The sequence below is a fragment of the Gouania willdenowi genome, chromosome 9 (assembly GCF_900634775.1).
Source record: "Gouania willdenowi chromosome 9, fGouWil2.1, whole genome shotgun sequence".
NCBI classification, from domain to species: Eukaryota; Metazoa; Chordata; class Actinopteri; order Blenniiformes; family Gobiesocidae; genus Gouania; species Gouania willdenowi.
The window spans coordinates 7,668,524-7,696,491 of NC_041052.1; the positions used below are offsets into that span (position 1 = coordinate 7,668,524).

At 39.9% G+C, this 27,968-nt stretch overlaps 1 protein-coding gene across 3 annotated transcripts; it reads left to right on the forward strand.

Annotated features, from left to right (window-relative positions):
* The first annotated feature begins 621 nt into the window (after positions 1 to 621).
* atosb (atos homolog b) lies at positions 622 to 27,954 on the forward strand. Of its 3 annotated transcripts, none has more exons than XM_028457757.1 (10): positions 622 to 945; positions 19,121 to 19,321; positions 19,416 to 19,628; positions 20,073 to 21,421; positions 22,942 to 23,000; positions 24,444 to 24,534; positions 25,077 to 25,235; positions 25,636 to 25,704; positions 26,587 to 26,792; positions 27,143 to 27,954. In XM_028457757.1, the coding sequence occupies exons 4-10, from the start codon at positions 20,246 to 20,248 to the stop codon at positions 27,294 to 27,296; spliced, it is 1,914 nt and encodes a 637-aa protein (XP_028313558.1). In that variant the 5' UTR covers positions 622 to 945; positions 19,121 to 19,321; positions 19,416 to 19,628; positions 20,073 to 20,245; the 3' UTR covers positions 27,297 to 27,954. The 3 variants fall into 3 exon arrangements, with proteins under 3 accessions (XP_028313558.1, XP_028313556.1, XP_028313557.1); XM_028457755.1 differs by having other exon boundaries at positions 19,121 to 19,307; XM_028457756.1 differs by lacking the exon at positions 622 to 945 and adding an exon at positions 14,077 to 15,074 and having other exon boundaries at positions 19,121 to 19,307.
* Positions 27,955 to 27,968: the final 14 nt, after the last annotated feature.

Genomic DNA, 27,968 nt, shown 5'->3' on the forward strand with positions numbered 1-27,968 from the left:
AAGCATTAATTTTTTCCTCCAATCAAAAAAATATGTCTTGTGTCGTGAGCGTGAGCCCAGTATCGTGAACTTTATCATCCCACCTCTAATATGTAGGTTTCAGTCTGCTTCAGGTAAATGGGCGTGGGGCTCAGAGCAGCTGCCATGGAGAGATAGAAGATGCAGATGAGCTATTATTAGATCTGACAACATGGCTATGGGGAACTCAGTAAGAAAACATTTAAAAAGATGCTGAAAACAAAAAAATACAAATGTCAAAAATCCTAAATCAGTTTAATGGTGTGTTTTATTTTCATTATTGGGAAGTTTTTCCTTCACATTTCAGTGGATTTCTTGTACAATGTGAATAGATGTGGTGAATGTCATAAGCTACAGCACAAAAGCCATCCTTCACTGAAGCCTGGGAGGGGACAAAATACACGTGTACTGGGAGGAGCCAAGGCTAATCTATTAGCCAATAAGAGTGGCGAATCGTTGAATAAATCTGCATGCTTCTACAGGGACGTCCGTTCTAAACGTTGATTGGCTACGTGAAAGGAAGCCGACCAATCGGGTAAATGACAGGAGCTCAGCTGGAAGCGTAGCCCCGCCTTTTTTTTTACATGTACCAGCAAACCCCGGAAATGCTGGCACTTAAAGCGACAGAGGAGGAATTTGAGGCGAAGGTTGGAACAACGAAAACAGCTGCGAGAAAAAAAAAAGAAAGAGAGAGAGTCAAAGAAAGGAAAGGACGGTGTCCAGTCAACCTTCGAGCGAGATTGGAGACACGACAGAGAGGAAGAACTGAGCTGAAAGTGTCCTGGTGTGATTTTTAACAAACAACGACTTTATGTAGCTAGAAACTGTTAACGCAGCAGCGATAAGGTAAAGGCCAAACCAGTAAACGGAAGGGACGCGTCACCTCTCTCTGTGCTTTACTTCACAACGAGCATCTTTATTTTCCAGGTAAGCATGGTCGTCTTTTGTAATCACATCTGCTATACTGACAACCTTTGTCTAGTTGATAGTATCTTCGACATATTTAATTTTTCCTCTTAAAAATATGGGTGCATCATTACGTTTTACACTTGTAGACTTGTTATTTCCCAATAATGACTGTCTGTGGCTGATGAAACGTAAAAAAAAAAATCCATGCTGATCCAGCTATGGAGCTGACAGCAGCTTGCAGGGTGTACAGGGGGCGTTCCCTTTGCTTTGTCTGCTTCCCTCATGTCTGCACTGATGGAAGACAAAGTGATCGGAGATTAGAATGCCATAATCAATCGCCAAGGCACATATTTTACAGTTATTCAAGTGCATTTCCCTCATAACTGTCCTCCTGGGATGGTGCATATTATGTGTGCTATGAAGGAAGGAGGGGTCAAACAGCCCCCTGTGTGTGTGTGTGTGTGTGTGTGTGTGTGTGTGTGTGTGTGTGTGTGTGTGTGTGTGTGTGTGTGTGTGTGTGTGTGTGTGTGTGTGTGTGTGTGTGTGTGTGTGTGGATTCATGTCATTGTAGCTCAGTGGGTGGAGTGTGCTGATGATCACTGTAGAGAGGATGGCTAGGGATGGTATTGTTCTCATAGATTGGATGTGGGACTAGTTGCATTGCATCATGGACACCCACTGCCATGTATGGATTTCACATTCAGAGTATGTTATAATTACTCTGTTACCATGTTCATCTGCAGTGCACTGACACCCTATTGTGTTGAGGATGACATTGACACACATAAAGCACACGTGGATCTTGTCTCCTACTGCACCCCCCACCCCCACCCCTTACAGCACATGTCCAAGTGGGAATCCACCAGCTGTCTCACATGTATGCAAATACCTGCATTGCACAGTGCACATCATCTATATGTATTCATTCACACTGCAGCATCCATCTTTGAATCATCTTCTTTTTTCCACTTCTCTCGTGCTTGTTCATGCATTGAATGCTCTGACCCCCACCATCTCTCTGTGTGAGTCTGGGAGAAAGCAGTGGGCTTTGTCCTCAGCTGAGTGTGACGTCATAAGGCTTTTCTGTAACCAACCTGGAAAGAGAGGCCCTTAACTGTTCAGCAGCATAGCAGGTCTGGCTTTAGATCCACACACATGAAATACTGATTCAGAGCATTCACAGCTAAAGGGATGGAAGGAGAGACTGAGCTGCTCAGAAATAGCTTTTCTTTTCTAATAGAAAGTGGCTGAGGAGTTTGGTTTAAAAAAAAGTGTAATAAACAGTGTTATCATTAATTAAAAGGTATTAATACGTAAGTATTAAACCTAAAGTTGGATAGAAATAACTTTTGTGTATACTCTCTTTAGACACGGGCGCTATACAAAACCTATACCCAATGGTGGTTATATAGATTAAAGATACCCATATTACACACAACCTGTGCACACATTATATTAGGGCTGGACGATATGGACCAAAACTCATATCTCAATATGTTTTTCTCAAAATGGAAATATACGCTATGAATAACGAAATTTTTAATTAAAAAAAACTTCTGGGTTAAATTTGCTGATGCAAAACACTACAAAGGCACATTTATTAACAACCAGTGGCACTATATGTGCCATTTTTGGCTTTTTCTTCTATATGGGACAGCTGTGTGAGTGAGTTCTGTAGTGTGGCTTGTTTAGGGGAAAGTCTGGGTTAACATGCACTGAGTCAGTAAACTATCTAACTGAGCTTTTCATGCTGTTCTGAGTAGATGCAAAAGCAGCGACTCCTAAAACAAGTATTTTAATACAAAATAAGCTATAAAAAATATATAGGTGATATATATCTTGAATCTCGATATATAGCCCAGCCCTACATTGTATATAGTATATACATACAAAATAGTATTTTGAAACATATCCCCCCCCCACCCCTTCAAAAAGGTCTCTGAGAGGCTCTTGACATCTGCTCATAGAATATCCATGTCAAATTACAGCCCAGTTCAATGAGTATTAACAGAGGATTTGTCATTTGAAGAATGGGGCCCCCGTGCCCACGTAATGGGCCCCATTCATGTATTGGTATGTATCAATGATTCGGTACCACCAACTGTCGCAATATTTGACTGACAAATAATTGAGAAAATTACTTTAATGGAAATTGCCAAAAAAAAGGGGGTGGCCCCCTAATCGAATTGTGCAAGGCATAATCAGAATCTACGTTGAATTACCTTTGAAACCATATATCACACGACTATGTTCCCATTAATTTGGAAATTACCAGAAACAAGGGGTGGGCCCCCGGGCTCCAGTTTAGAAAAAAAAGGACTCAGAGCATTTCGTCATATTCATACCAAACTGCATACCGATCTAACGAGAACTAATGGAGGAGTAGTAGAATGGTATGTGTCAATGATTCGGTATCATCAACCGTCGTAATATTTGACTCGCAATAAATGAGAAATGGACTTTCTTTTATTTTACTTAAATCGAGCTCCGAGTGTTGATTTCAGCCCGATCCGTTCATGAATAACAGAGGAGAAGCGATTTTAACAAGTGCACACTACCAGAAGACGAACAACAACAAAGTGAGTGGTGTTTTGAGTCCGGTAGTCCAGCCTGAAAAAAAGCTAAAGTTGGCTTCTCTTACCGTATCTGCAATTCATAATTATAATAATTTCTACTTCATCTGCTCATTTGTGACAAGCCTATTTTTAAGGCAAATGAATACACCTCCACTGCCACATGTCGTCCCACTTTGTGTGATCTGGAGTAGGGATTCTCATCCGTACCTGGCACTTGATTAGTGTGTGTTGTATGAAGTGGGGGTGGCTTTGAAAGGCCTCAATTTGATGAAGGCTTGATGTAAGCTCTCCAATGGCTCTCTGCAGGATTTGATGTCAGAGATTACAGATGATTATGTAGGTTAGGTCTCTGTACTCAACACTGCTCATAGGCACTATATTGATCCCGCCATGTGTATTAGTAACTGTATGTGCCAGCACATGTTACTATTATTATGAGAACAAAATTACCTCTCCTGATTGCAGAGCAATTTAAACATGAAAGATAGTAGTACAGTACAGTAGATGTGCTGGCACATCAATGACAGTGAATCTGCATGCTTCTACACTTGTTTAAAAAGCAGCTTGCAAAATGGTGCCAAGTCACCCACATGGACCAGGATGTCTTTGATTAAAATGTTGTTTTCCTTGATCTTTTTGATAGAAAAAAAATCAATTGTGTCTTTAATTCAAAGGATTGCTGCAGAACAACGTATGCACTGGGGCTTAATATCTATATCGGGGTTGGGGTCAATTACATTATTCAGGTACAATTACGTTTTCAATTACCCACGTACAATTACAGTTACCAGCATTTTTCCAATTACAATAAATTATAATTATATTTTTATCCTCAGAAAGTCAATTACAATTATGTTTTCAATTACAAAAGTTCAATTACAATTAATCACAATTACTGAGCATGAAATAAATTCCCTAATAAAAGTTAGCCTTCCTCTTGTGTTAGCTTTCTGTTAGCATATTTTATGATAACGGGTCCTTAATCAGCTGCAAAATACACTAAAAACTAAAATACCCCTCGATTTAAATTTTTTTTTTAAATGGTAAAATGTAGGAAAGCTGGATATGAAACGCATTTTAATAATTGGTAAGCAAAATATGTGTAGAACTGTACATAGAACTGTAACATGGTTCCCAGTTTTGCGTTAAATCATAATTGACAATTTTAATAGAATCTTCGTACCAATTACAATTTAATTATGATTACAAAAGCAACATCATTTTTCATTTGCAATTATTATGCCATAAATGTAAATAATTATCAATTTTGCGATTACAATTATAAATGACCCCAACCCTGATCTATATACCATTGACTTTTTCATACCTCATTTGTCCAATTCAGATAACCCGGTACTCTTTAGAATTGTTCTTTTTCAAATAAAATTAAACGCATACAAATAAATGATCACAAATATTGTGGTTTTATATTTAGCTGTAAAGGTCAGGTGATTGAATTAACAGTCTGTATCTATAATAAGACTATCTGCCAATTCTTATTGACAAACAGGAACACTTCTGTATTTCCTGTCTATTTGTGCTTGGTAATTCTCACTCATTATTACTCAAGCCAGGAAAAGCTATCCGAATCATGGAGGGTTGGAGTCTTGGGTGATTTATCATAAAATATTTAACAGAGGTTTATCTCTATTTTAATGACTTTCACGGATGCAAAAGCTGTTTGGTTAGACCTCTTGTGAGTACCAATTCTTATTCCTCTGTCAAATTAAACAGGTTGGTCATACTTTGAGCTGATTGCCACTTTAAAGATGCTTTAAAGTAGTGTACTAATTGATTATTTGCTATTACGAGTGATAGAAACTGTTGAAAGGAATGGAAAAAAGGTGTTTCATGAGTCATCAGATACTTGATATTTAATAGGAAAAACTTCTTGTTGTTTCAATTGTTCATGGAAGTTAAAAGCACTTCTTCATGGAAATGTATTCCTTAAAAATACCCATAACACACTGGCACAAAGTGACAGTGAGGATATTGTATATTTCATCTTTACTGTAACCAAGCTGACAACAGCAGTTCAGAGAGGAAGAAGGGAAGAATGGCCAAACCTCGAGGCCACCTGCTGAATAAATCAGTGTGGTTTGACATTACACCCTGACAAGTAAAGCACGGTTAGATCCACTTTTATCTCTGGCTTGAACAAACTTTGCTAGCACTGCTTGTACATGCACATGTATACGTGTCATTGGTAGAATAGTGGGAACACCAGGTTATTGCTTTACTCATCTCGACTCAGTTGACAATGAAGAAGAAGAAGAAGAAGAATCTTCTGGATCTGATTTGGTGTGAAATGTTTGGTTTTGTTTGTAACTTGGATGAATACATGCATTATTATCACATGTAGGCTAGTGGTAGTTGGTTTGTTAGACACGACTTAACAGAAATGACTGGATTTGGGTTTAAGTTTTAATTAGACATTTTGGAAAATGTAGGTCAAAGCAGAGTTTTCTGAAACATGCTCAAGAAACTGACACTGCTTACTTCTCATTCTGTTGTGTATTGTAATCTAAACTCATACCAACCCTGAGGCTGGGCTAGGGTTTAGTGGGGCCACACCATCTGTTCTGGGGCACCCTTTTCTTATTGTTCACTGAGGGTAGATTTTCACAGGCACTACTCGATTGAATACTTTGGGGAGTTATGCTGAGAGGAACCATCAACTGAACCAAGATGCAAGAATAAGATTGCTGAAAGTCCTCTGATACCTATTCATATTTTCTTTTTTTAATAATTCCATTGATGCTATTTTATCCATTATATATTAGATTTACTTGAGGGAAGTTGTCGGACATCAAAGAAATCACAATGAACCAGACTTGTGTACCTCGCCGAGATTTCCTCCTTGCTATTCTACTCAATCTTCCCCCTCTTGTTTATTAATATGTGCAATTTATTTCACCCCCTCCCTCACCACCGGACCCTTCCATCTTTCATCTAAAATTCTACTTTCTGTATTGTTTGCCACACCTCTCCATTTCATAGGGTTTCAATGACAAGCCTGCGTCTTTGTATGCTTCATTTGTCACATAAATTGACTTCCCCTCAGAAAGATGGACGGTAGTCTTTAGGATTAACAAAACGCAAGTAATGACTTTTAGTTAGTGAACCAGAATATAAATGAAGTTTGGTTTTTTTTTTTTTTTTTTTTTTTGCATTGATATCTGCATTTTGGATACCTGGAAGAGCGGATGGAAGTCTGTTTTTTTCTGGCTATTTATCTTGTTTCAATGACTGTCAAGTGGACACATCCTTTTCTATCAATATAAAAATGCAAGATTTTTTGGGATTTCAGTTGTAAAAAAAAATTGCCACCACAGTGTGAGTGAGTAAGGGAGTAGTTTTATAGATTCCATTAAATGGTAAATGGTAAATGGACTTGATTTTATATAGCGCTTTATCCCCACACTGAAGCAGTCTCAAAGTGCTTTACATATCAGCTCATTCACCCAATCACTCTCACATTCACACACCAGTGGGACAGGACTGCCATGCAAGGCGCTAGTCGACCATTGGGAGCAACTAAGGTCCGTGGGATCCTTAGTGTGGAGCTACAGAGTCTCAGCGGCTCTGTCTCCACCCTCTCCTCTGCACACACCCAACACAGCATAACGTGGATGGCTGTTCATCATAGGAATGGGATCCACACAAGGTTCCTGCTGCTTAACAGAAGGTTTTCCTTGCCGCCATGATGAATTCATGTTGGGTGTGGGATACATATGTATGTGTATATACGTATATATGCATATGTGTGTATCCATAAAATGAAGAGTCCGTCCTTAAGACTGCTCTACTGTAAAGTGCCTTGAGATACCATTGGTTATGATTTGGCGCTATACAAATAAAGATTGATTGATTGATTGATTGAACTTAGGGTTCAGTGTCTTGCCCAAGGACACTTCGACACATAGTCAGGTACTGGGATCGAACTCCCAACCTCTCGATCAGAAGACGACCCACTACCACCTGAGCCATGGTCGCATTAGAGCCAAACAAGTCTTTCTTTTTTTCCCAAGCAGAAGAGTCCTTTTTTAATTTGTGTCTTCATGACACACACACACACACACACACACACACACACACACACACACACACACACACACACACACACACACACACACACACACACACACGTTCATTGCTTGTTTGGTCATTCTCTATCTCGACTGTATGTTTAATTTAGTGTTGCAATAGTTTACACTAGGGTTTGGGTCAGATGCAGGACGTTAAGTCCTTGTATAGATCGTAAGAGGCGAATGGATGTGTGTTTGTGGGATTGACCTCGGGGATTAACCCTTGTCAGACCTCTTTGTGTTCTTCATTCTGAAATACCTCCAAGAGGTTTGTGGATGAGACGCTTCATTATCCGGCATCATTTATGCTGTTGAATTGAATTGATCATTTGCTGTGAAGACTATTGAGAAAGTGTTTCGCTCTGGTCCATCACACAGACATGTGAATGAGCTCTAAATACGATTGTGATATTCAATTTTTTTACCTTTAGTAAGCATGAGGCAGGGTAATTAAATAATTTACAGCAGTGTTCTCATGACTCATTGGAAAGAATTTGGCAAAACCATCCAACAGCAAATTACTGTGTTGTATTTTGCTTGTAGTACTACTCTGACCTATTAATGTGGAGAGGTTTATTCTACCAGTCAATAGGGAGGCCGAAGTAACTGATGTTCATCGATACTACAAATAAGAAATACTGCCACTTTTTCTTTTTTCTCAATACAAATGTAGATTTTTACTTGCCACGCCTGATGAGAATGATCAGCCATTGATTGGATAATCACTGATTTACTTAATTTTACTTACTTTAATTATTTAGTTTTCTGTTTCAAGATTTCCCCAATTCTGTTGCAGTCGAACCATAACACGCTTCAGATTTTGAAAGAGATTGTGTCATATGTTTCTATAGACATTCAGTCACCTGTTTTCCGCTGAAAAATAGCATTTAAATGCGTGATATTGTCCTAAATCATGCATGTGGGGCATTTCCGTGCCATGCCAAACAAAAAGAAACTGGTGAGATTGCTTTTTTTTGTTTCAGAACATGAATTCGGTTTTTTTCCCCACGATCACGGAAAGTAATAAATAATAATAGAAATGATTGGATTTCTATAGTGCTTCAAGGAGACTAAAAGTGCTTCACAGAAACCATTATTCATTCACACCAATCATACAGGTGGTGGTAAGCTACATTGTAGCCATAGCTGCCCTGGGGTATACTGACAGAAGCGTGGCTGCCATTTTGCATTTCGGCCCTTCTGACCACCACCAACATGCGTGTACAATTCATACCCATTCATTCGAGGAAATGTGGGTAAAGTGCCTTGCCCAAGGACACAGTCAATAGCTGGGTTTCCATTAGAGTATTTTGCCAAATAATGTTTTCTCGGAGAGCAGTGGTCCTGACCATGTACGTCACGTCCTGTGACGTTTATTTGTGGAAAAAGTGTCTCCATAGCACTTTTGCGACACATTTCAATATCAAAGCGCCTGAAATACCTACTCATGAAAGCGTAAAATCTTGTTTGAGATATTTGAGTGTTTTTCGAAATTCAGGTGTTTCCATTACCAGTTTTTATTGCACTATTGACATTTTGCGCATTTCCGAAAGGAAATGGAAATGCAGCTACAGACTTGGATACAGCGGGACTCGAACCTCCAACCCTTCAGTTATTGGACAACCCACTCTACCACCAACCTATTACATATCAAGCAAGACAGCAAAGAGCCATTTCCTTAATAATGTCATTTTCCAGAATACACCTTCAGTGACTACTGTCAGATCAGCACTAAATCATCACCATGCTGAGCGAAACTCCAAACACATGAATAAAAAGATTGGTTTAACCTGAACAAAGCGGAATGAGGAAATGTAAATTAAAGGAGAGCTTGTGAAAAAGATGTAGTGCCTTAGCTGAAGAGAGTGAGAAATAATTGTAATATATGCAGCATGAAAAGAGAAATGCCTGGAGGTACATAGAGTAACAGACATGCAGTATAGTCTGTTCTCCTTGAATAGGCAACATATTTGTTTGGAACATTCCATCCTCAGAGCTGGCCGGGCTTGTCACCAAGACTCTGGGTGCCATATTCCTCCCCATCTCTGCATTTTGTCTTCCTGCAGCACTCCCAAGTGTATGAATCACTGCTTAATATAGCTCCTCTCTACTATTTTATTCTGCCCCATGGTCAAAGTTGAAGTAAATGGGATTGTGTTAAACCTTTTAAACTGAGATTTATGTATAAAAAAAAAAAAAGGTTGAGGAGGAAACTAATAACTGTTATGGGGTGAAATCTAAAATTATAAAGAGCTTAGACAAATTGTACATATAATTAGTGGAGCACTGGCCATGTAATGAATGATTGATTTGGTGAAACATCCAAAATGTGATGATAGAGCCTCAGTATACAAGGATTATCCTGAAACTTTGTCCTTTTCAGATGTAACTGAAAAAAGAAAATGACAACCAGCCTCATAAAAATGGTGCTTTATTTAAATCAATTTAGAGTTGTAGCAAATATTAATATGCCTTATTCTACTAAGTATTTTAATATATTATGTAAGACCTTTTTTATGCACACAATGCACTGCAGCACTAAAGTTAAATTCTTACACTTGAGTGTCGTCTACTCAGTTTGCTGAGCTTTTTTTTGCCATCACACAGCTGGTCAAACATAGAAGGAGAGAGATCCACACTCAATAGTATTTTTGTACATCAGAAATATAAATACACTGAAGCCATACTCGGTGGGGAATCCTTGCGTTTTGATGTGGGGGAAGTCATATACTGCATTCTAGCTGAAATTGCAACCATGTGTGGTTTTATTTTGAAATCCCAATAACAGAAGAACAGTGGAATGCGCAGGGCACAAAGAGTTAAGAGTGTCAAAGTAATTTCAGCTCTGAGGCTATGTATAGGGTCCAGTCTGATCTGAAGTGAGATAGAACAGGAAAAACTCTGCATATTGTCTTTATGTGGTGTTCACAAACACTTTTTGTTATACTGGGTGCAATGGTCCTTCCATCCTGAGAGTAGTCAATACATTATGTATTCAGAATATGGATGGAGCCCTGACGGGAGCATACGGAAGGGGGAGGAGGGGCTGGACCTTAGAGCTAGCTCAAATCTTGCTTGCTTCCAACATTGCATTCTACACCTTTTAGAAATAATAATAAACAGATGGTACACGTGGTCAAGTCACAACCTGTCAGACTATGGGATGCAATGGTCCATGTCCAAATTAAAATAAATGTATTTGCTTTGAGAGATTAACCTTACTGAGCAGCCAGGTAACAAAAAGTTGGAGCCTCTGCATAAACCTTCATAACGTCAACGCCTGATCTCAAACCGAAATAATGACGTTCTGACAAAACTAATCAGTAACACTGTACTTGAAGTTTTATACGTGAGCCTAACGCTGTCATTATCTGTCATTAGCATGAATAAGGTGTCATGAAGGCTGTCATTTGCCATATTATGACCTTTTGCTAAATTATGACACCTTTGGAGCTATGTTGGTATTTTTTTGGTTAGGTGGAGGGATCTAGTCGGGTTAGGTAGGGTTAGGGTTAGAGTAACGAATGACTTTTATTAACAGCCTTCATGACACCTAATTAATGCTAATGACCAGTGCCATGTCATAATAATGACAGCGTAATGTCAGCGTTATGTATAAAACTTAAAGTAAAGTGTTACCATCTAATCCAACTACCGTTTACACATTAAGTTTAACATCCAACATTTGCCTTTTTCTGTATTGCATTCATAGGCAAACGAGGTGTCAGCAAAACATGTCTGCGAATATGTGCATTTCTCCCTGGTAGAGTCAGAACTACGCCCACTAGAGACAAAACACACAATCGCGGTGCAAAAAAAGTGCTCATTTTATGCAAAATGTGGCACCAAAGGACATATTTTATCCTCCCCGAGTCTGAATATGTGGTTTGTTTTCAGCTAGGGGCCGAATTGCGCACGCTGGAGGATGCGGAAGTTTGGTGTGCTTCAGCAGCAGGGTTGGGTTTATGCTAATGATGGCTCCGTTAGGTAATGCGGCTATGATTTCTTACCCGTCCATTAAATCCTGAACACACAGAAATTTGAAACAGTTTGTGAAGCCGAGCTCCACATATTAAATTATAAATGGTTGAATGGATTTTTACATGTTTTAAGGAATACATTTATCACCTATTTAATGTGTGTAAAGCAAATTCAGCCATTTCCTTCTTAACAGTCTTTAAAGTCCCAACACCCCCATCCCACCCCTAGAACTAAAAATCAAAATAAATTACTTTTCTCAAGTTGTTTGTTTAGATCGGTGCAGTGAGCTCCTGAATCCAAGCCCTTGACTTTTCAAACTAAATGCTATGACTGTTTTGGTGCTGATGAGTGAAAAATCCTTCCTCCTCCACACCCAACATTCAGAAAACACAGCTGGTGTCACTTTGAGAGGCCTAAAAAAAAAAAAACAGATATGGGTGAGGCTGTGTTGACACATCGTGGCTAAGAATCGTACCCTTTCGTTGTCATACAGATATCAAAACAAACACCTCCATGTGCCCCAGTCAAGACTGCATCCATGTGAGTGTGTGAAAGAATGCAGCAGCATGTGCTTGTGTGCGTTTCAATGCAATTCTCCTCAGCTGCACGCACACACACAGCTCTTGAATGAGGAGGGTTTTCATAGAGAGGGACACACCTCTTCTTCCCTTTTATGGAAGGAAAATGCTAGCTTTTAAAGGGACAGAGTTGTATTATGTGTGTTTTCTTTTGCATGCATATTTGAACTCCAATACAGGGCTACTTGCCTGCCATGGCTTGGATATTTTTGTGAGAAGTATCGGCAGAGCATTTTGAACAACAGGAGCTTTGCTTAATTTCCATATCATCCTGGCAGCTTGTTAAACTGTCATTCTCAGTTCCTCCTTCCACCGCTCTATTTCCACAGCTCTATATTTGGAGGTATGTAGGCAAAGATATGTCTTGTTTTTCAAGCCTGCTTTCTGCTCTCAAACGCTCTTCTCACATACCTGTAAAACAAGGTTCTTGTGATGCTTACTGCTTCTGTCTGCAAGTTTCTCATGATGAGTATGTTTATGGTTGATTTATATACATATTAGATTTGAATAAAGCCGAATGCATCATGACATTTGTTCTTCATAAAGCAGGGGTATCAAACTCATTTTAGTTCAAGGGCCACATATGACCTAGTTTGACCTCAAGTGGGCCGGACGTGGAGAAAAATCCACGTTTTTGTGAAGTAAAAAAGCACAAAATCCAGAATGTCTAATGCGTATAAATTCTTTGCAACTAATTTTCTAGAAATTTGCCAGAATTCTTTGGGATAAATTGGGGGAATTTCCCAGCTTTTAAAACCCCATCATATTTTATCTACAACATATTTGGTATGGTAATTTACAAAAAGTCCTGTTTTTGCAGTAATTTCTACTTGGAACAAAATTTTCCTGCGAACCCGACTAGATGATCTGGTGGGCCTTGAGTTTGACATGTATACAGAATGTATACAGAATTCTGTGAATCATAAATAGCCACAGAATTTGTTGGATCAACTAATAGTTGAAAATCGAGCAGGCGATAAACATCAGAGTCACAAGATAACAGTGACTGAAACATAAAAAGACGGGGGAGCTGCCAGCCATGTTATCTCACATGTCTCAACCAGCACACAGCTGATAACTACTCCGAGACCCTGTATGAGAAAACACCCCAAGCAGACAGGTATGCATGTGTGACGCTCTGACAGGAAGCCCAAGTTGTGCTAAAAATGTGCTAAATATGTGTTTTTGACAGCTTTGACTTTAGGCTTTGTGTAACTGTGTAACAGCTGGGGTGAGACGCCAACTACTTACATGAGTGTCAAGCTGTGTGTACTTGACCCACACTGTTCTGAATCTGAAATAGTTCCTTGCGATGTCAACATGCTACTCCTTATTAGCTCACAGAAACCAAAATACTTCTAGCTGGGGAACTGCCTCTGCTGCTTTGCTGATAAACCTCTTCCCTCTTTATCTGATGCCCGCCACATTAAAGCCCTCTGCCTTTGTGCTTGTGTACATTTAACCCTTTATTATCCTTAAATATTATGAACACAATCTGACCCCAAGGATATTTGCTTCCATAAAATGTTTTTTTTTTTTATTTATTTTTTTTTTATTGTTGACCAAGTTTTTGTTGAGTTTGTTGAAATTAGGACACACACACACACACACACACACACACACACACACACACACACACACACACACACACACACACACACACACACACACACACACAAAATAGTATCAACTATGCACCTGTAGGTGTGGGGATGTAAGGTCACACACAGAGAGAATTTTTTCCATCTAAAACAGCTTGGGGTCAAATTGACCCCAGAGGAACACCAATGGATGCAATCCGTGTCCAGCACATTGAAAAAATATCGTCATGATAATTTTATGTCTAATCAATTGTACCCATCAAATTAGGAAAAGTCATGAAATATGAAGCAAAAAAATTTACTTATTATTTTTTGAATGATAAACATTGAATAGGGTGAAATTGACCCCAAGGATAATAAGAGGGTTAATGCTACACAGACTGCCTCTCTGTGTGGTTGTGTGTGTGTGTGCGTGTATGTGTTTGTGTGTGTGAGAAGGCGACACACTGAAAAAAAGAAGAGGGTAAAAAGCACCGAAGAATTGATCTTGTTCAAAGTCTGAGTACATTTTGGATGTGAGTTGAGAGCAGTTTGAGGACGGCACAATTTTCTAAAGCTCTGGTAAACAGGACAAGTAAGAGCAGGTGGGCGGGCTTTAAAGTCCTCGGTGCTTCCTCAAAGCAGTCAGAGCTCCAACCACTCCTGCTGAGCCCCCTTTTCCTCCAGCCAATCAGTCGGCACCATTCACTCACACACACACACACATTTTCGTTCTGTTCACTGCTGAGCGAGCAAAGCACGCCTAGCTCTATCAGCTGAGAGGAAACCAACACACATACATGCCAACAGACAGAGCGAGAGCAGAAGAGAACGCTTCAGAAAGGGGGGGCCTGAGCGGAGAGTGGATGGATGAAGTGAGGAGAGGCTGTGAAAGCGGAGGAATGGAAGGAGAGGGAGAACTATAGCATATGAAGGGTCTTTTGTGTCCAAAATACTTTGGAGGTGCTCAAAGAAGGGGGAAGGGGAAAGGCAGAGAGAGAGAGGGAGGGAAGGAGCGAGACTAATGGGGGCAGAGTTTGTTGATGAGCTTTTGATTTGTGCATGACAAGAGGGTGGAGAGCAAGACGGGAAGAGAAGCGAAGAGATTGTTCGAGTGTAGGGTAGGGTGGACACCCTGAAACAACAAGCAAAGGGGACGCAGCCCAGCTGAACTCTGTTCTCTCAACGCTACCTATTCAGGAGGAAGGAAGCAGGGAGAGGCAACAAGTTGAGGGTGTGGAGAGAGCCAATGTAGAGAGAAACAGTGGAGGAGAGAAGGCAGCCATCATCCATACAATCCTCTGACTAAAGAGGGATCGACGTAAACTTTGTCTTACTCGGAGGGTGAGTGTGACAACTATCAAACAGTGTGTGCTAACGTTGCTCCTGTTGATCAGCGTCATGTTGTCAGCTGGCCTCAGATGACTCACTGTTTCCTAAAATGGTTAGACAGATAAGCAGGCCAACGCACAGACAAGAGAGACGCAGTGCAGCCAGAAAGAGACCCTGTGTCAAACAGCATTCTCAGCAACTATGTCACTGAGCCAGCTTAGTTTAGACTGCCATTACCCCCCCCCCCCCCCCCCCCCCCTGCTTCCCAGCCGCTAATGGACTGACACCCTGTAGCTCCAAGGGTTATTGGATCCAATCGGGATAACTTTTACCGTGAACACTTCCTGATTTCTATAGCTGTACTTTTCTGGGGAAAAAAGTCATTCAATCAGCTGATGCCGCATGCATTTGTGCACTAGCCCTCATGTGGTCATTTGCAGAGCAACTTTTTGTGTTCATGTCCGCTTGCATGGCTTTATCAGCCTCCAGGCACGGTACAGGCACCAGGAGGAGCTCGGGTGGAAACCTGTTAAAACCTGAGATCGTCGAGTGCCTTTGGGAGGCTGCTAACTTGGCTGGAATGAGGACATGGAAGGGCAAAGGGAGCTGCAAATGTTGCTAAAGAGGCTAATTTAAAATGACAAAGTCAAAGATTGAAACTTTTACATCCCTAACAGGGTGTTGTCGTGCTACAAATGCCCTGTTAGCTATTGAATTGCTAATAAGCCAGCATGGTTTGATGGCACATTCTTTTGTGTTGCGTTCCAGATCAACTAGGTCTGTGATGCAGCTTGTGCAGTTATACAAACCTGCTCGAGGGATGAGGGTCCAATCTGGCCCTAAAAAAGATTTTATAATTTTTGAGAACCACAAATGCAAAATTGCAAAAAGTGTTAATAAACTATCAGGAGAAATTAAAATTTACTTCAATTGCCACAGGTCTACACCTCCTTGTGCAAGGGAAAACCACCAAAGCATTGGCATTCGTCCCATCACTACTGTTTTCCAGAGCACTAGAGACATTTTCTCTGGGCTCATAAATCAAATTTCTCTTTGTGAAAAAAGTCTGGTTTTGGATGGAGAATAGTACTTCCCTTAAAGTTGAGTTGGATATGGTGAGGTCTTAATTTTTAGGGCCTAGCTTGGCTTATACAAGGTCCTTAAAGACTTTACTTAAAGGTAGTAATATGACAAGATTTTCAAGCTATTTTTGATTAAATCTAAACACAACGCAGGCAGTCAGCGGAAATAGGCGAACATACTGATACAGTAGTTGTCATGGTTTAAATACACACAGCTGTGAATGAACCAGCTGTATTCCACCAAGATATTCAGTCTTAAAGGATTATCTTTCCTTAAACGTTTAAAATCTGTATTTTTTTGTTTTGTTTTGGTTGTGTTCCTGAGTGTCTTTATTTTTTTTACTGTTACTTTTTCAAAGGCGAGATTTTTTTTTTTTTTTTTTAAACAATAGAGAAAAAATATTGTTTATCTGAACGTAATCCACTTTGTGCATCTGTCGTGTCTGCACTCGTGTGAGACCTTCAGCTGCAGTGCCGACTATACAAAGGGCAAACTGCAGGATTCTTTCTGAGGATGGATACTGGCTGTCAACTCGGCACCAGAACACCTCCATAGATCGAACTAAGGACCTGTTTGTATAGGTCAGAGCCAGAAGCAGCACAGGCGTTGACTTGTTTCTGTAGACGTTTGTGTGTCAAAGTGTGCTTTTTTTCTCTCACACATGCAACTTTTTGGAGTCCACATGGAACTACATGCGTTTTATGTTTACTATGTTTTTGCCTAAATCTAAGAACAGTGGTCTGTTCAGTCGCTTCAGAGCAGTGTATTTGCTTTTACACTTTTATGCCACTTCTTTCTTCTGATGAAATCAACACCCTTGTGCATCTCGATGAGGAATGGGTCATGTGACCTAAAGACAAGTGGTCTTTGACCTCCTGTCAGTCTTTGTGACCCAATGAGGTCTAGTGTGGACTGTTGTGATTTTGTATGAATGCAGAGGTTTTGTCACACACCTTTGCTTCTTTTTTTAATGGTTCAAATGAGATCAGTTTCCTTCTTCCTTTTCAGTACAGAACAGCTTTGAGTATTTTTGGGATTTTTTTTCTCATAGAAACCACTTTACTAAGCAGGGCTATGGAGAAAATGTTTTTATTAGCTGACGTCTCCATTTTGTGCATCTTAACTGAGAGAACATGAAACCTTTGTATCTTTCTTAAAAGCAATGAACACTACAGGTCAGCCGTGACTCTTGGAGTGCAACATACTTCTCTTCTAGTCACACTTTCTTCAAGGTTTTTGGTCTTATTCGAAATGTTTAGTTTTTCCTCATCGTTTCCAGCCTCCATCTCTTAAAAGAGTAACTAAGCCCCAGGTTTAGCGGGTAAATCATGCACAGTCTATACTATAAAATCTGCAGAGAACAATCTGTTATGCTAACTAGCTACTCAGTACTCACCATACTATACCCCTCTATTGGAATATCTCTCAATCCAACCTACTTGCCAGAGATTGCAGAGTCCACAGATTGGTAGTTTTTATAGGAGGGGTGGGGCTAACAGTGGTGGTCCGTGATGTAAGAAGCCACCAAAACATTATAAACCACCTTTCTTAGCCAATGGCAAAATTAAATTGTAATTGCGGGGTTTCATCCCATAGAGGGCAGTCACACACACTCTTACATTTTTATGAACAAATACGGCAAATTTATATTTGAAATAAATACAATGTGCAGTTGCATTAAAAAGATGGACGCACCAGATTTAGCACTATGCTAAACAGGGGTGGGAACCTCTGGGTACCTCACGATACGATTATCTATGACAAGAAAAATTAAGTGAAAGAATTAAATTTTCATTTTATATCTCTGAAAGACAATAAATTGAAAAAGTGTCATGAAGAGTGACACTATTTTAATGCAACATTTCTGTAAATAAGTGTCTCCATTGTTGTTTTCTGTAAGCAATAAATAGGGTCTTTCTTACCAGTGACACCATTATAGTGCAATATTCCAATAAACAATATATTGGTTCCTTCAACAAATAGTGACAACATTTCTGTGAAGACCTACCTGCACATATGAGTGAAAAAGCAGAAAAGGTTTTAAAAAAAAAAAAAATTTACAAAAAAAATTGATACTTAGCGTGAGCATATCGGTAATCGATCGTGCAAATAAATGTTGCGATATATCGCGGTATCGAGATATCGTCACACTCCTAATGCTAAATTCCATCTGTAAAAAACACTTTGACTAAAATGTCAAGAGTCAATCGACAACACTAGTTCATACATAAATACATCTGTTTTCAGTAGAAAAAAGTAGTTTAGTTGAACTTTAATATTTCCTTTAGGTTGCCAGAAATATTTGTCTCCTGTGATAGAGTTGGTAGTCTTCCAATTAGGGGGAGGGAAATTAGATCATGTCCTCTGCCTGACCATGTGTTGAATAGTTCTTGGGGCACAAAACCAAGCTGCCTAGTATGTATTACACAGTACTACTGTAATGTGGAGATGTGCTAGAGAAAAGCCATTTTGCGGCATTAATATTCATTGATTAATTAATTCAAGAGGAGCATCTTTGCTGATTGCCCCCACCTCCACCCTCCTCCTCCTCTCGTTTTCTCTCTCCAGCTCTGTCTGTCTTTCTTCCTCTTTGTAGATAGGCACAAAAGAGCTGTTATCCTGGGGCTACTGGTTGCCACAGTAATGGCTCACAGCAAGTTCCCTCATCTCACCCCACATTCCCAAATCCTGGTCCAAGTGGGTTGGGAAACAGCCTGTTTCTTTTGCCGTTGCACTACCATTATTGCGAGTTAGCTCCGGGAGTCACCGCTCTACGATTGAGCATTACTTCCAGTAAAGTGCAGGTCTAGTGCACTTAATCAGCACTTATAGTTCATTTGAATAGTTGTTTTCTTTACGACAACAATCCAACAATAAGAAGTCGGTCCATGCAAATATCTTCTGCATCAAACAACAAAAATCGAGAAAGTGACTCACTGATTGCTTGTCTCATGGAAGTATTTGTTCCTTTTCAGGCATTTTTGGTGGAATGTTCCTGCCATGATGTCAGAACTATGCCGCACCTCACGCCCAGGTGATCAGGGAGGGCGTGCCTGGCTATCAGCCAATCAGAGAGGGATCCCCAACAGGGAAATTACCAATACTGGTATAGAGTTGTTTCTCCTCCAGAAGCTGCTGCATCGCTGACTCACGTCTACTTTGGTAGGTTCAAATCTGTATGTCCTTCCTTCCCTTCCTTGCACACTTACTTAAACTACTGTATCTTTACAATGGGTGTAGTTTAATATTTTTTTGCTTTACTTCCCACAGGTTTTAGAGATCCTGCCCATCTTCCCCATTCCCGCTCCCTCAGGAATCCCTCGCTGTTTTGTGTTCCTGTCTTGGGATGTTGGCATACTGTCACGGCAGCTGCCATGGGCATGAAAGGGTTCCTTCCGTAGGATATTTTAGATACAGCTTTCAGATGTTGTGCCAGACCCAACTGGTATATGCGGGGAGTGTTCAACAAGGAAGGGCACAGAGGTACGAACTGTTTGCGTGCATCGTCCTGTGCATAATAAGTATTAAGCCATTCAAGCTTTTGACTGATGCACCGTGTCAATTTATAGTATCACATTACAAAGTTCAAATAGAGTTGTCTTAAAACTGTTTTTTTATTGTGCTAATGCAGTCGAAAAGAGGATTTTTTTTTTTCCCTCCGTTACTGAGTAGATATGTTTCCCATTAAATGAGAATTTTGCATTTTGTCAAGGTTGTTTTCAAATAACCCTCTATGATCTATTTTAAAGGTATCAGTTTATCTCATCAGACAATTGATTTCATTAGGGCCCGTGTGAATGGGCCCTTCTTGTGTGGACTTTGAAACAGACTTTGAGTAAAGGGTCTCTGATTGCAAGTAAATTCTGGTTCAGTTTGAATGCAACTTGAGAAAAATGTGTCTAAATGTCTCTCATTTCGTATATTTAGGTGCTGTATGGCAGAACTTCCCTAATCACACAGACTTCACTACCGGAGGAGGAAACAGAGGACACCCAATCCTTGTGAAAGACCTTGCTCTTCCTCTGGGCACTTGTGAGGGACTGCTAACCTTTTCTTTGCACAAAAGCTAGTTAGGACTCTATCCCTTCAGCAGTGAAAACATGCGGCACATTCATGTGGAATTAGCCCACAAAAAGGCTCCACTGGACCTTCCAGCACAGGAGGGGGACCTTCCCCCTTCCACGTCCCCAACACAGGGACTCGAACCTGGGGCCATGCCAGGGACACCTAAGCACTATAGCCAGGAGGAGTTGAGGCTCCAAAAAGTCTACCAGCTTTCAATTTTCTCCCAATTGGGAGGATTTTCTACCTCCACCACAGAATCTCACACCGAAGCCCAACAGAGACCAGTTCGCTTTGGTGTTAAAAGGGGTTTAGAGGAGCCTCAGTTGACTCCGAAGCGTCCCCACTTGGGGGATCCCTCGGACAGGGACATTTTCAAGGGAGGGGTGTTGTGTGGGCCAGCCCCAGCTCAAGGTGTTGGGATGGGGTTAGCTGTTGGTCCAGGTGGGCCAAACCCTTTATATTCGTGCATACAGATGGAGCACAGAGACTCAGAGGGAGGACTGTCACCAAGATCTCCACCCCTCTCCCCTAATAATAATAATAATTCCCGACGCCCAGCTCAGCACAATCATGACAGGCCCATTCCTGATGTCTTTGCCCCTCTCTCACCAAAATCACCCCCCATGTGTGACCCACATGGGTATCCCTGTGAAATGAGCCATTCCCTCGGAGGCTCGGCCAGAAGCGAGTCACTCAATAGTGGACGCACACCAACGCACTCAACAGGAAGTCCTGGACATGACTGCTTCAGCAATGGTTCTTCTGGGGGCCAACCCAGTCCACACTTGTATGAAATGCCCACATATGAAACTCCCAGCCCTACCAGTCCTCCAGGCCCTTTCTCCCCACCACACCACACAGAGCTGCAAGAACCAGGAGAAGCCACAGAATGGGACGTGGGACTGGAATCCTCCCCGCCCGAGAGAAGCGCTACCCAGACTGCCTCCTCCTCTTTCTCAAAGAGTCCAACGTCCTGTGAGAAAACTCCCAGCACAAACGGCCATCGTCTGTTTACAGGAGGCCACTGGCCGGCCAAAAAGAGGTTGTTGTCCCCGAGCGACACCGGGGAGTCCTGCTCAGACGACGAGGGGCCGTCTACTTCTAAGAGAAGCAGGTTGTCACTCCTGGCTCCAGGACTTGGCCCTGCTTCATGTCGTAGCACTGACTCTAAAGCTGCTCCCTACTGGAACCACCTGCTTCCTTCTGCTAAGGTTAGCCCACATACCTTTGCTTTTGTCAATAAATACCTTGAAGTCATTAACAAAACATCTGTTCAGCATTTTGATCAATCTATGGTTTAACAAACTAATGAAGCAAAACTAACAAGCACGTTATTATAATTCAGAAAAACAAAGTTTCCATCTGTTCCATTTTAGTTAAATAAAATCTGACATAGAAGATAAGCAGCAGTGTAGGGCTGCTCTATTATGGCCAAAATGATAATCACCATTATTTTTTTACCAATATTGTAATCACAATTTGACAATTTATCATATTAGGGAAAAATTTGTGTTTTATTGCACTACTTTTAAACAAACTATATGTGTACAGTTCACAGTACAAAATTAAGCTTTAAAATTGAATTATAATTGAAAAAGATCATTAAAATAAAACAAGAATTAAAAATGTACTAAAGGCTAATTGAATAAATACACTAGTACAGAGTGCAAAGCCCATATTTTAAATATTGCAGACGATCAGGTTATTTTAATCATGGCAACCAAAATGGTGATCACAATTAAAATTTGATTAATTGTGCAGCTCTACAGCAGTGTAATTTAAACAAAAAGTGTTTAGGAGGATGAATAAAAGACAAAAGAATGAAATGTCAACTAGCTTGTAATAATCATGCTACACGGGAACAGGCAGAGCAGCTCCAGAAGGAAGCTCATTGTGATGTCGGGCCCATTGTTTTCCCAGTGTGCTTTTGCTATGTCTTTCATACACACACACACACACACACACACACACACACACACACACACACACACACACACACACACACACAGAGAGAGACACACATGTGCTTACACCTCGCTGTAAATTTGTTCTGGAAGTGAATTAGTCATTTTTTGTGTCAAAAGGCTAGAAAGTGCTTTGGGTTGGGAAAAAATGTTGTTGGTTGCATAGGTTTAATTTAAGGTGAGACTATTATGTTTAGTGTTTAGGATAATTGTAAAGCAAGAGATAGGTAGAGGACAAAGGAAAAGAAAACATTTTGATTAGTGAGTGAAGTGAGAATTAAAAGTATGACACTGAGGAACTCTGGTTTGGCTTGGGATCGAGACACCAAACTGTTCTGCATTAGTTAGACAAAGTTCACGGATTAGTAGACAAGCTAACAAATTAGTGCCTGGGTGAGTAGCTCTCACTGAGAATCAGTTGGTGACAGTTGACTATGACTAAAGGGTTTGCTGCTAGCAAATGGCTAACAGGTAACCTAACATTGGCTGGTAATGACAGTGGATTTGTCTACACTTTGAAAAGTCTGGAAATGGGGAATCTTGTTCCCTATGACAGAGCATCAGATAGCCCCTGTTCAGTAAGTAAAAACATCTCCAAGCATGCTTTGTGCAGTGTTAAAAAAAAAAAAAACACTCAAACACTAAGGTGTCTTCTGAGAGTTATAGCTTCTTTAACATATCACATTTGTTTCTGCATTTACATGTCAGTTTCTTTAGATGGCTCAATGAATATCCTAAAAAACCATGAATTGTGTCACTTTTTCTAGACTGCTGCAGACTGCACGAGATCCGGGCGGCGACTTAAGAACGGGCTGCGTCTAAAAAGGTTGGTTATCCATAAGATTTGTGTTTTAAGATGTGATTAAGAATAAAATAAAGCTGAATTTTAGTGCCAACTTGAAATTCTTAGTCATAAAAATCTATAGCTGTGGACATTATGATCAGAGACATTTCTTGCTCTATGCCACATATGTCAAACTCAAGGCCCGGAGGCCAAATCTGACCCTTGAGAGCATCCACTTCGGCCCACAGGAGACAGTAAATTTGACAAAGATAAATAATCCAGTTGTAGATATCTCAAATTCACCTATTTAACAATACTCTGTAATATTTTTAGGGTCTTGCAGTTTTCCTTTGTTTATATCGCCTGAATGCAGTCATTTTTAATTACAAATTGTGGAAATTACTCTCAATTTTTCCAGAAATTTTGCAATTTCTTTCAAACGATTGCACAAAATTTCTTTAAATTGCACAAAAATTGGTTACAAAATCAAGAATTTTTGAAGTGGCAATTTGGTAGGGACTAGAATGGAAAAACTAAGGCACAAATGATGTTTAAAAAAAAAAAAAAAATTCCCGCATAAAATCTGTGGCCCACTTTCACATCCCTGCTCTATGCAGACTATGTGGGTGCATAGGCCTCTGCAGCCAGCAGGGGGCACTCACACCACAGCATTCATTAGTTTCCTTGTTGTTGAAATCATAGGCTTTTGCTGATTTTTCTTAATCTTGCTTTTTTTCTGCCTAAACTGTCAGACTTTGTTCTACATTATACAGAGAAACTGATCTAATATGGTACAAAGGGCTTTGCAGTGTCACATGTGGAATCATTAAACACGGAACGTGATGTGAAATTGTCATTTGTGCCAAAAGATCGGAGTAACGTGAGATTTACCATTTGAGAGTGGCTTGGGAGCTATGTCTCAGATATGTGAGGGATGTCAATTTTGGAACGCATCATCAGTAGTGTTGCTTTGAATCAGTCCCTAGGAAATGTCTGTTTTTTCATTCATTTAAGTAAGTAATGGATTTTAGACTCATTTGTATCAGTAAGGAGAGCTCATTTTGCTTATCAAAGTGTCAACATTTTTTTTTACAACAGTGCATTTTAGTGCAAGATCCAGCATTTATTACATTCATTATTGCACACATTTTACAGATTTGTCCATTTATGCTCCTCAGAGCTTGAAAAATAGAGGCTGTCTGTGCATTTTCCTGAGTGCTGCCAAAGAGCTATAAATTACTCTGAATGTGGGGATTATTACCACACTTCACTCGCTCAGACAAACTTAGGAAATTCAGTTAGAGGAGAGTAGGTGGTAATGAGAGGAGGTTTATTTTGCATCTACATTAAAAGGCTTTTTATTCTCCTATTTTCAAATTCGTAGTCCAACCACTTTGGGGAAAATGATTATCTGCTCAGACAGATTTAGTGTAATCATAAACACTCATCATTTGCCTCCGTGTGTTTGTTTGTGGTTGTGTTCAGTCGGCTGCGCAGTGGTCGTCAGACAGACACCAGCCGCTCCACTCGTTCCAGCTCGTCCTCCATCAGCAGATCGCTGCTCGGTAACTTTGAGGTATGCAGTTTTTAAACATTATGCTGTGAAAATGAGCTCATTATTTTTCATTTTAATTTCTTTATTCTAATATGTATCTTACTTTTTATTCAAATATTTAGCGTGGTTGGTTTCTTAGAATAGCAATTTCATTTATCTACGTATAATCCCACTTTTATCATCTTAGAAATACATCTCATTATGTTTGTTTTAGCACATTGTTTGTTTGATTGAATTATGTAATAAAAGGTTAATTTGCATTCTCGATTCCTCTGATTTATTACGGCTGTGATGATGGCGTAGATTGCTGTTTGAATTCACTTTTTCCTGGTTGCAAATTAATGGGTTTAGTCTAAAAACTTTTTCCTTTCTCCTGTCAAAAAGGAGTGGCACCCTGGCATCTTTTTAAGTAATATTAATAATCATAATTAATATCATCATTCATATAACCCATTATTAATAACTCATCCTAGTACAAAAGTGTCAGGTGGAACTGAAGAGGAGCTATTGAGCTTCCTTTAAAAATAATATATATATATATATATCTTTATTTATAACCACAGGAATCCATTCTGAAGGGACGGTTCTCCCCATCCGGCCGGATCGAAGGCTTCACGGCAGAGATCGGCGCCAGCGGCTCTTACTGCCCTCAACATGTCACCTTACCTGTGCAGGTTACGTACTACGACATCTCGGAGCACAGCGCGCCCTCTCCCTTCCTGGTCAGTCTGTGTGTGTGAGATACAAATGCATTATGACATACGTTCTTTGTGTTAAAGCACTTTTTAGTCTCACCCCTCATGTTGACTCTGAACTGTTATGTATAAATAAGAGGGTCTGCATTCTTGTTTCTAATCTCTTTGAACTGACTCCTCGTACAGATAATATGACTCATCATGGTTGTTTTTGTAATAAGTAATAACAATGTGTCCAATGGAGCAAAAAAAGAGATTTTTCCTTGATGGAGGGAATGTAATCACAAGACGGAAATACTAGCATTGCTTTGTTTATTTGGTCCTGAAATATTCTAGAAAGCTGATTTTATTATAAAAGTTTGTGGAATCTAACAGAGTAATTGTAGAAGTTGCTGATAGTGTTGACTGTTCTCCACTTTCCTCATAGGGAGTGATTTCCCTCGAGCCTCTTGGAAAGAAAGGATACAGCATACCCAAAGCAGGGACCATTCAAGTGGTAAGTTGATTGATTTCTTCTCAGGAATTTCTTTTGTTTGTTTTTTTTTTTTGCATTCTTGCAACTATTAAGACCACGTTATGTCTCTGCCTGATGTAATGTAGGGTCTAGCATTAGCAGCTGTTACAGAGAGCATGTTCTGAAGCCTTTTTTTTTTTTAAATGTAGTGGGCCTTTATATTGTACTTATATTATACTTGTATATTGGAGCACATTGAACCACATGGCAAATGCATGTTTATGAATAAGCCTTGATAATGTCCCTGCTATTATCTTATACAAAGTCACTGGTTACGCCAAACACTATCAATCTAACTTACTTTAACTTGTTTTTCTTACTCACATCACATCAACATTACTGACTAAATGTTTGTCAGATAATAAACAATTTCCACTTACCTAAAGACGTGATGTTGTTTTTTAATTATTATAACAGTGTTGTGATCTCCAATGTGGGGTCACCTGGAGTTTAAATGGAGCCACCCGAAAGTTCTGAAAAATTATAATAGCTTTTTGATATCTTTAAGTATTATTCTTTTTTTTAATGAAACAACTGTATTTCTTTCACTGTGTGAAATATAAATTTAGTTAAACTAAAATGCAGTAATAAAAAAATAATCTGAGCTCGAAAAAAAAAAAAAAATGTTTTTGGAGTCGTCAAAAATTCTTGATCAAAATGGATCACGATCCAAAAACGTTTGGGAAGCACTGCATTATAGATAATCCCTGCTCAAAATGTCATGTTTGAGCAATAAATGCCTCTTGTAGGGATGACAACTTTTTCATTTCCGATATGATACCGATATTGTTTTAATGTGACGGATTCATCTTTGCTTCTGTTTTCTTGATTAACTGGGTTTGGGCGTTTGATTTTCATTCTCAGACCTTATTTAATCCCAACAAAACTGTGGTGAAGATGTTCCTGGTGACCTACAACTTCGGGGACATGCCCGTCAATCACATAACCTTCCTGCGCCACCGCATCTTTCTGATGCCAGTGGAGGAGGCGCTGGAGGGAAAAGGTGGTGCGTCTTCAGGGATTGGACTATCGGATCGAAAGAAGATTCTTTGCTACCTAATACATCTCAGGTAAAGCTTCAGGCTCATTTCCTCTTTAAAATCAGATGTGTATTTGTAAGGTCACATGTTTAATACCTTCTGTTTATACATTTAAAGAGCATACGTCTTTAGTTGTTTTTCCTGTAACCACCCAAATAATATAAATAATAAAAGCTATATTTAAAAAATTTGGCCTGTAGAAAATATCTTCTTGGTTTCCAGTCTTTAAACTGGATACAATAATGGGTAAAATCAGTAATCTTATTGCATTTGATGGTTGGTAATGAGTGTCCACATGTAGTGTGACACGTTCCCACATACTACCATACACAATACTGTCACATCATGTTTTGCTAACAAGGGTTTGGGTCCTTTCTCAGATTCCAGAGCTCCAAATCTGGGAAGATCTACTTGCACAACGATATCCGGCTGCTATTCTCCCGTAAACCCATCGAAGTGGACACAGGGATCCCATATGAGTTGAAATCTTTCACCGAGGTGCCAAGAAACCCCAAGTACTCCTCCCGCTTGTGACCCCCTGACCTGATGCCAATGCAGCTCCCCTCCAATGCTTCCTGGGGGAGGGGCCAGAATAACTCAATAAATGATGATAAAACTTGATCACATCAACCTTCTGTGACCGTCACACAGGAAAATAAATTGTAATTGGTGCAAAACAAAAAAAAAAAGTATACTTGTGAAAACATATTTGAAAACAGAGTGGTAATACACTCTTCTCATCCAAAAAAAAAAAAAAAACACTCGTGGTGGCATCGCTCTGGGTTCAATGTTAACATGCATGCCTTGTGACATAAAAACACCTGAATATTTCTCTAGTACCGAGTCACACTGTCCTTCATTCTGCCTGCACCTCCAACTGCCTCATTAAACCCAGATTTGAACAAGTAGAAGTCACATTAACCCCAAAAAAATAAATAAATGAGGCGATGGCGATGAGGACTAGATGTTTTACAGTATACGGTCAAATTTGGTCTCTTTTCTCATTGCAAAACCATATGACCGAATCCAGGTTTGCAGTCTCTGTCTTCTCTATTTTCACTTTACTGCAGTATAAACCACTGTGCACAAAAACAACACGGGAACCCCTATGAAAAGCATATGTAGCCAGACTGAGGGACACTGTGCTGTTTTCATTCTCTTTCTTTCAAAGTTTCTTTTATTAGATTCTGTTGAAAAAAAAAAAGA

Excerpts from the sequence above, each read along its gene's own strand:
- atosb (XM_028457757.1), top strand. The coding sequence starts at position 20,246 with ATGCGGCACATTCATGTGGAATTAGCCCACAAAAAGGCTCCACTGGAC. Across the intron at positions 21,422-22,941 it reads ACCTGCTTCCTTCTGCTAAG|ACTGCTGCAGACTGCACGAG; the intron begins GTTAGCCCACAT and ends CACTTTTTCTAG. Across the intron at positions 24,535-25,076 it reads CGCTGCTCGGTAACTTTGAG|GAATCCATTCTGAAGGGACG; the intron begins GTATGCAGTTTT and ends TTATAACCACAG.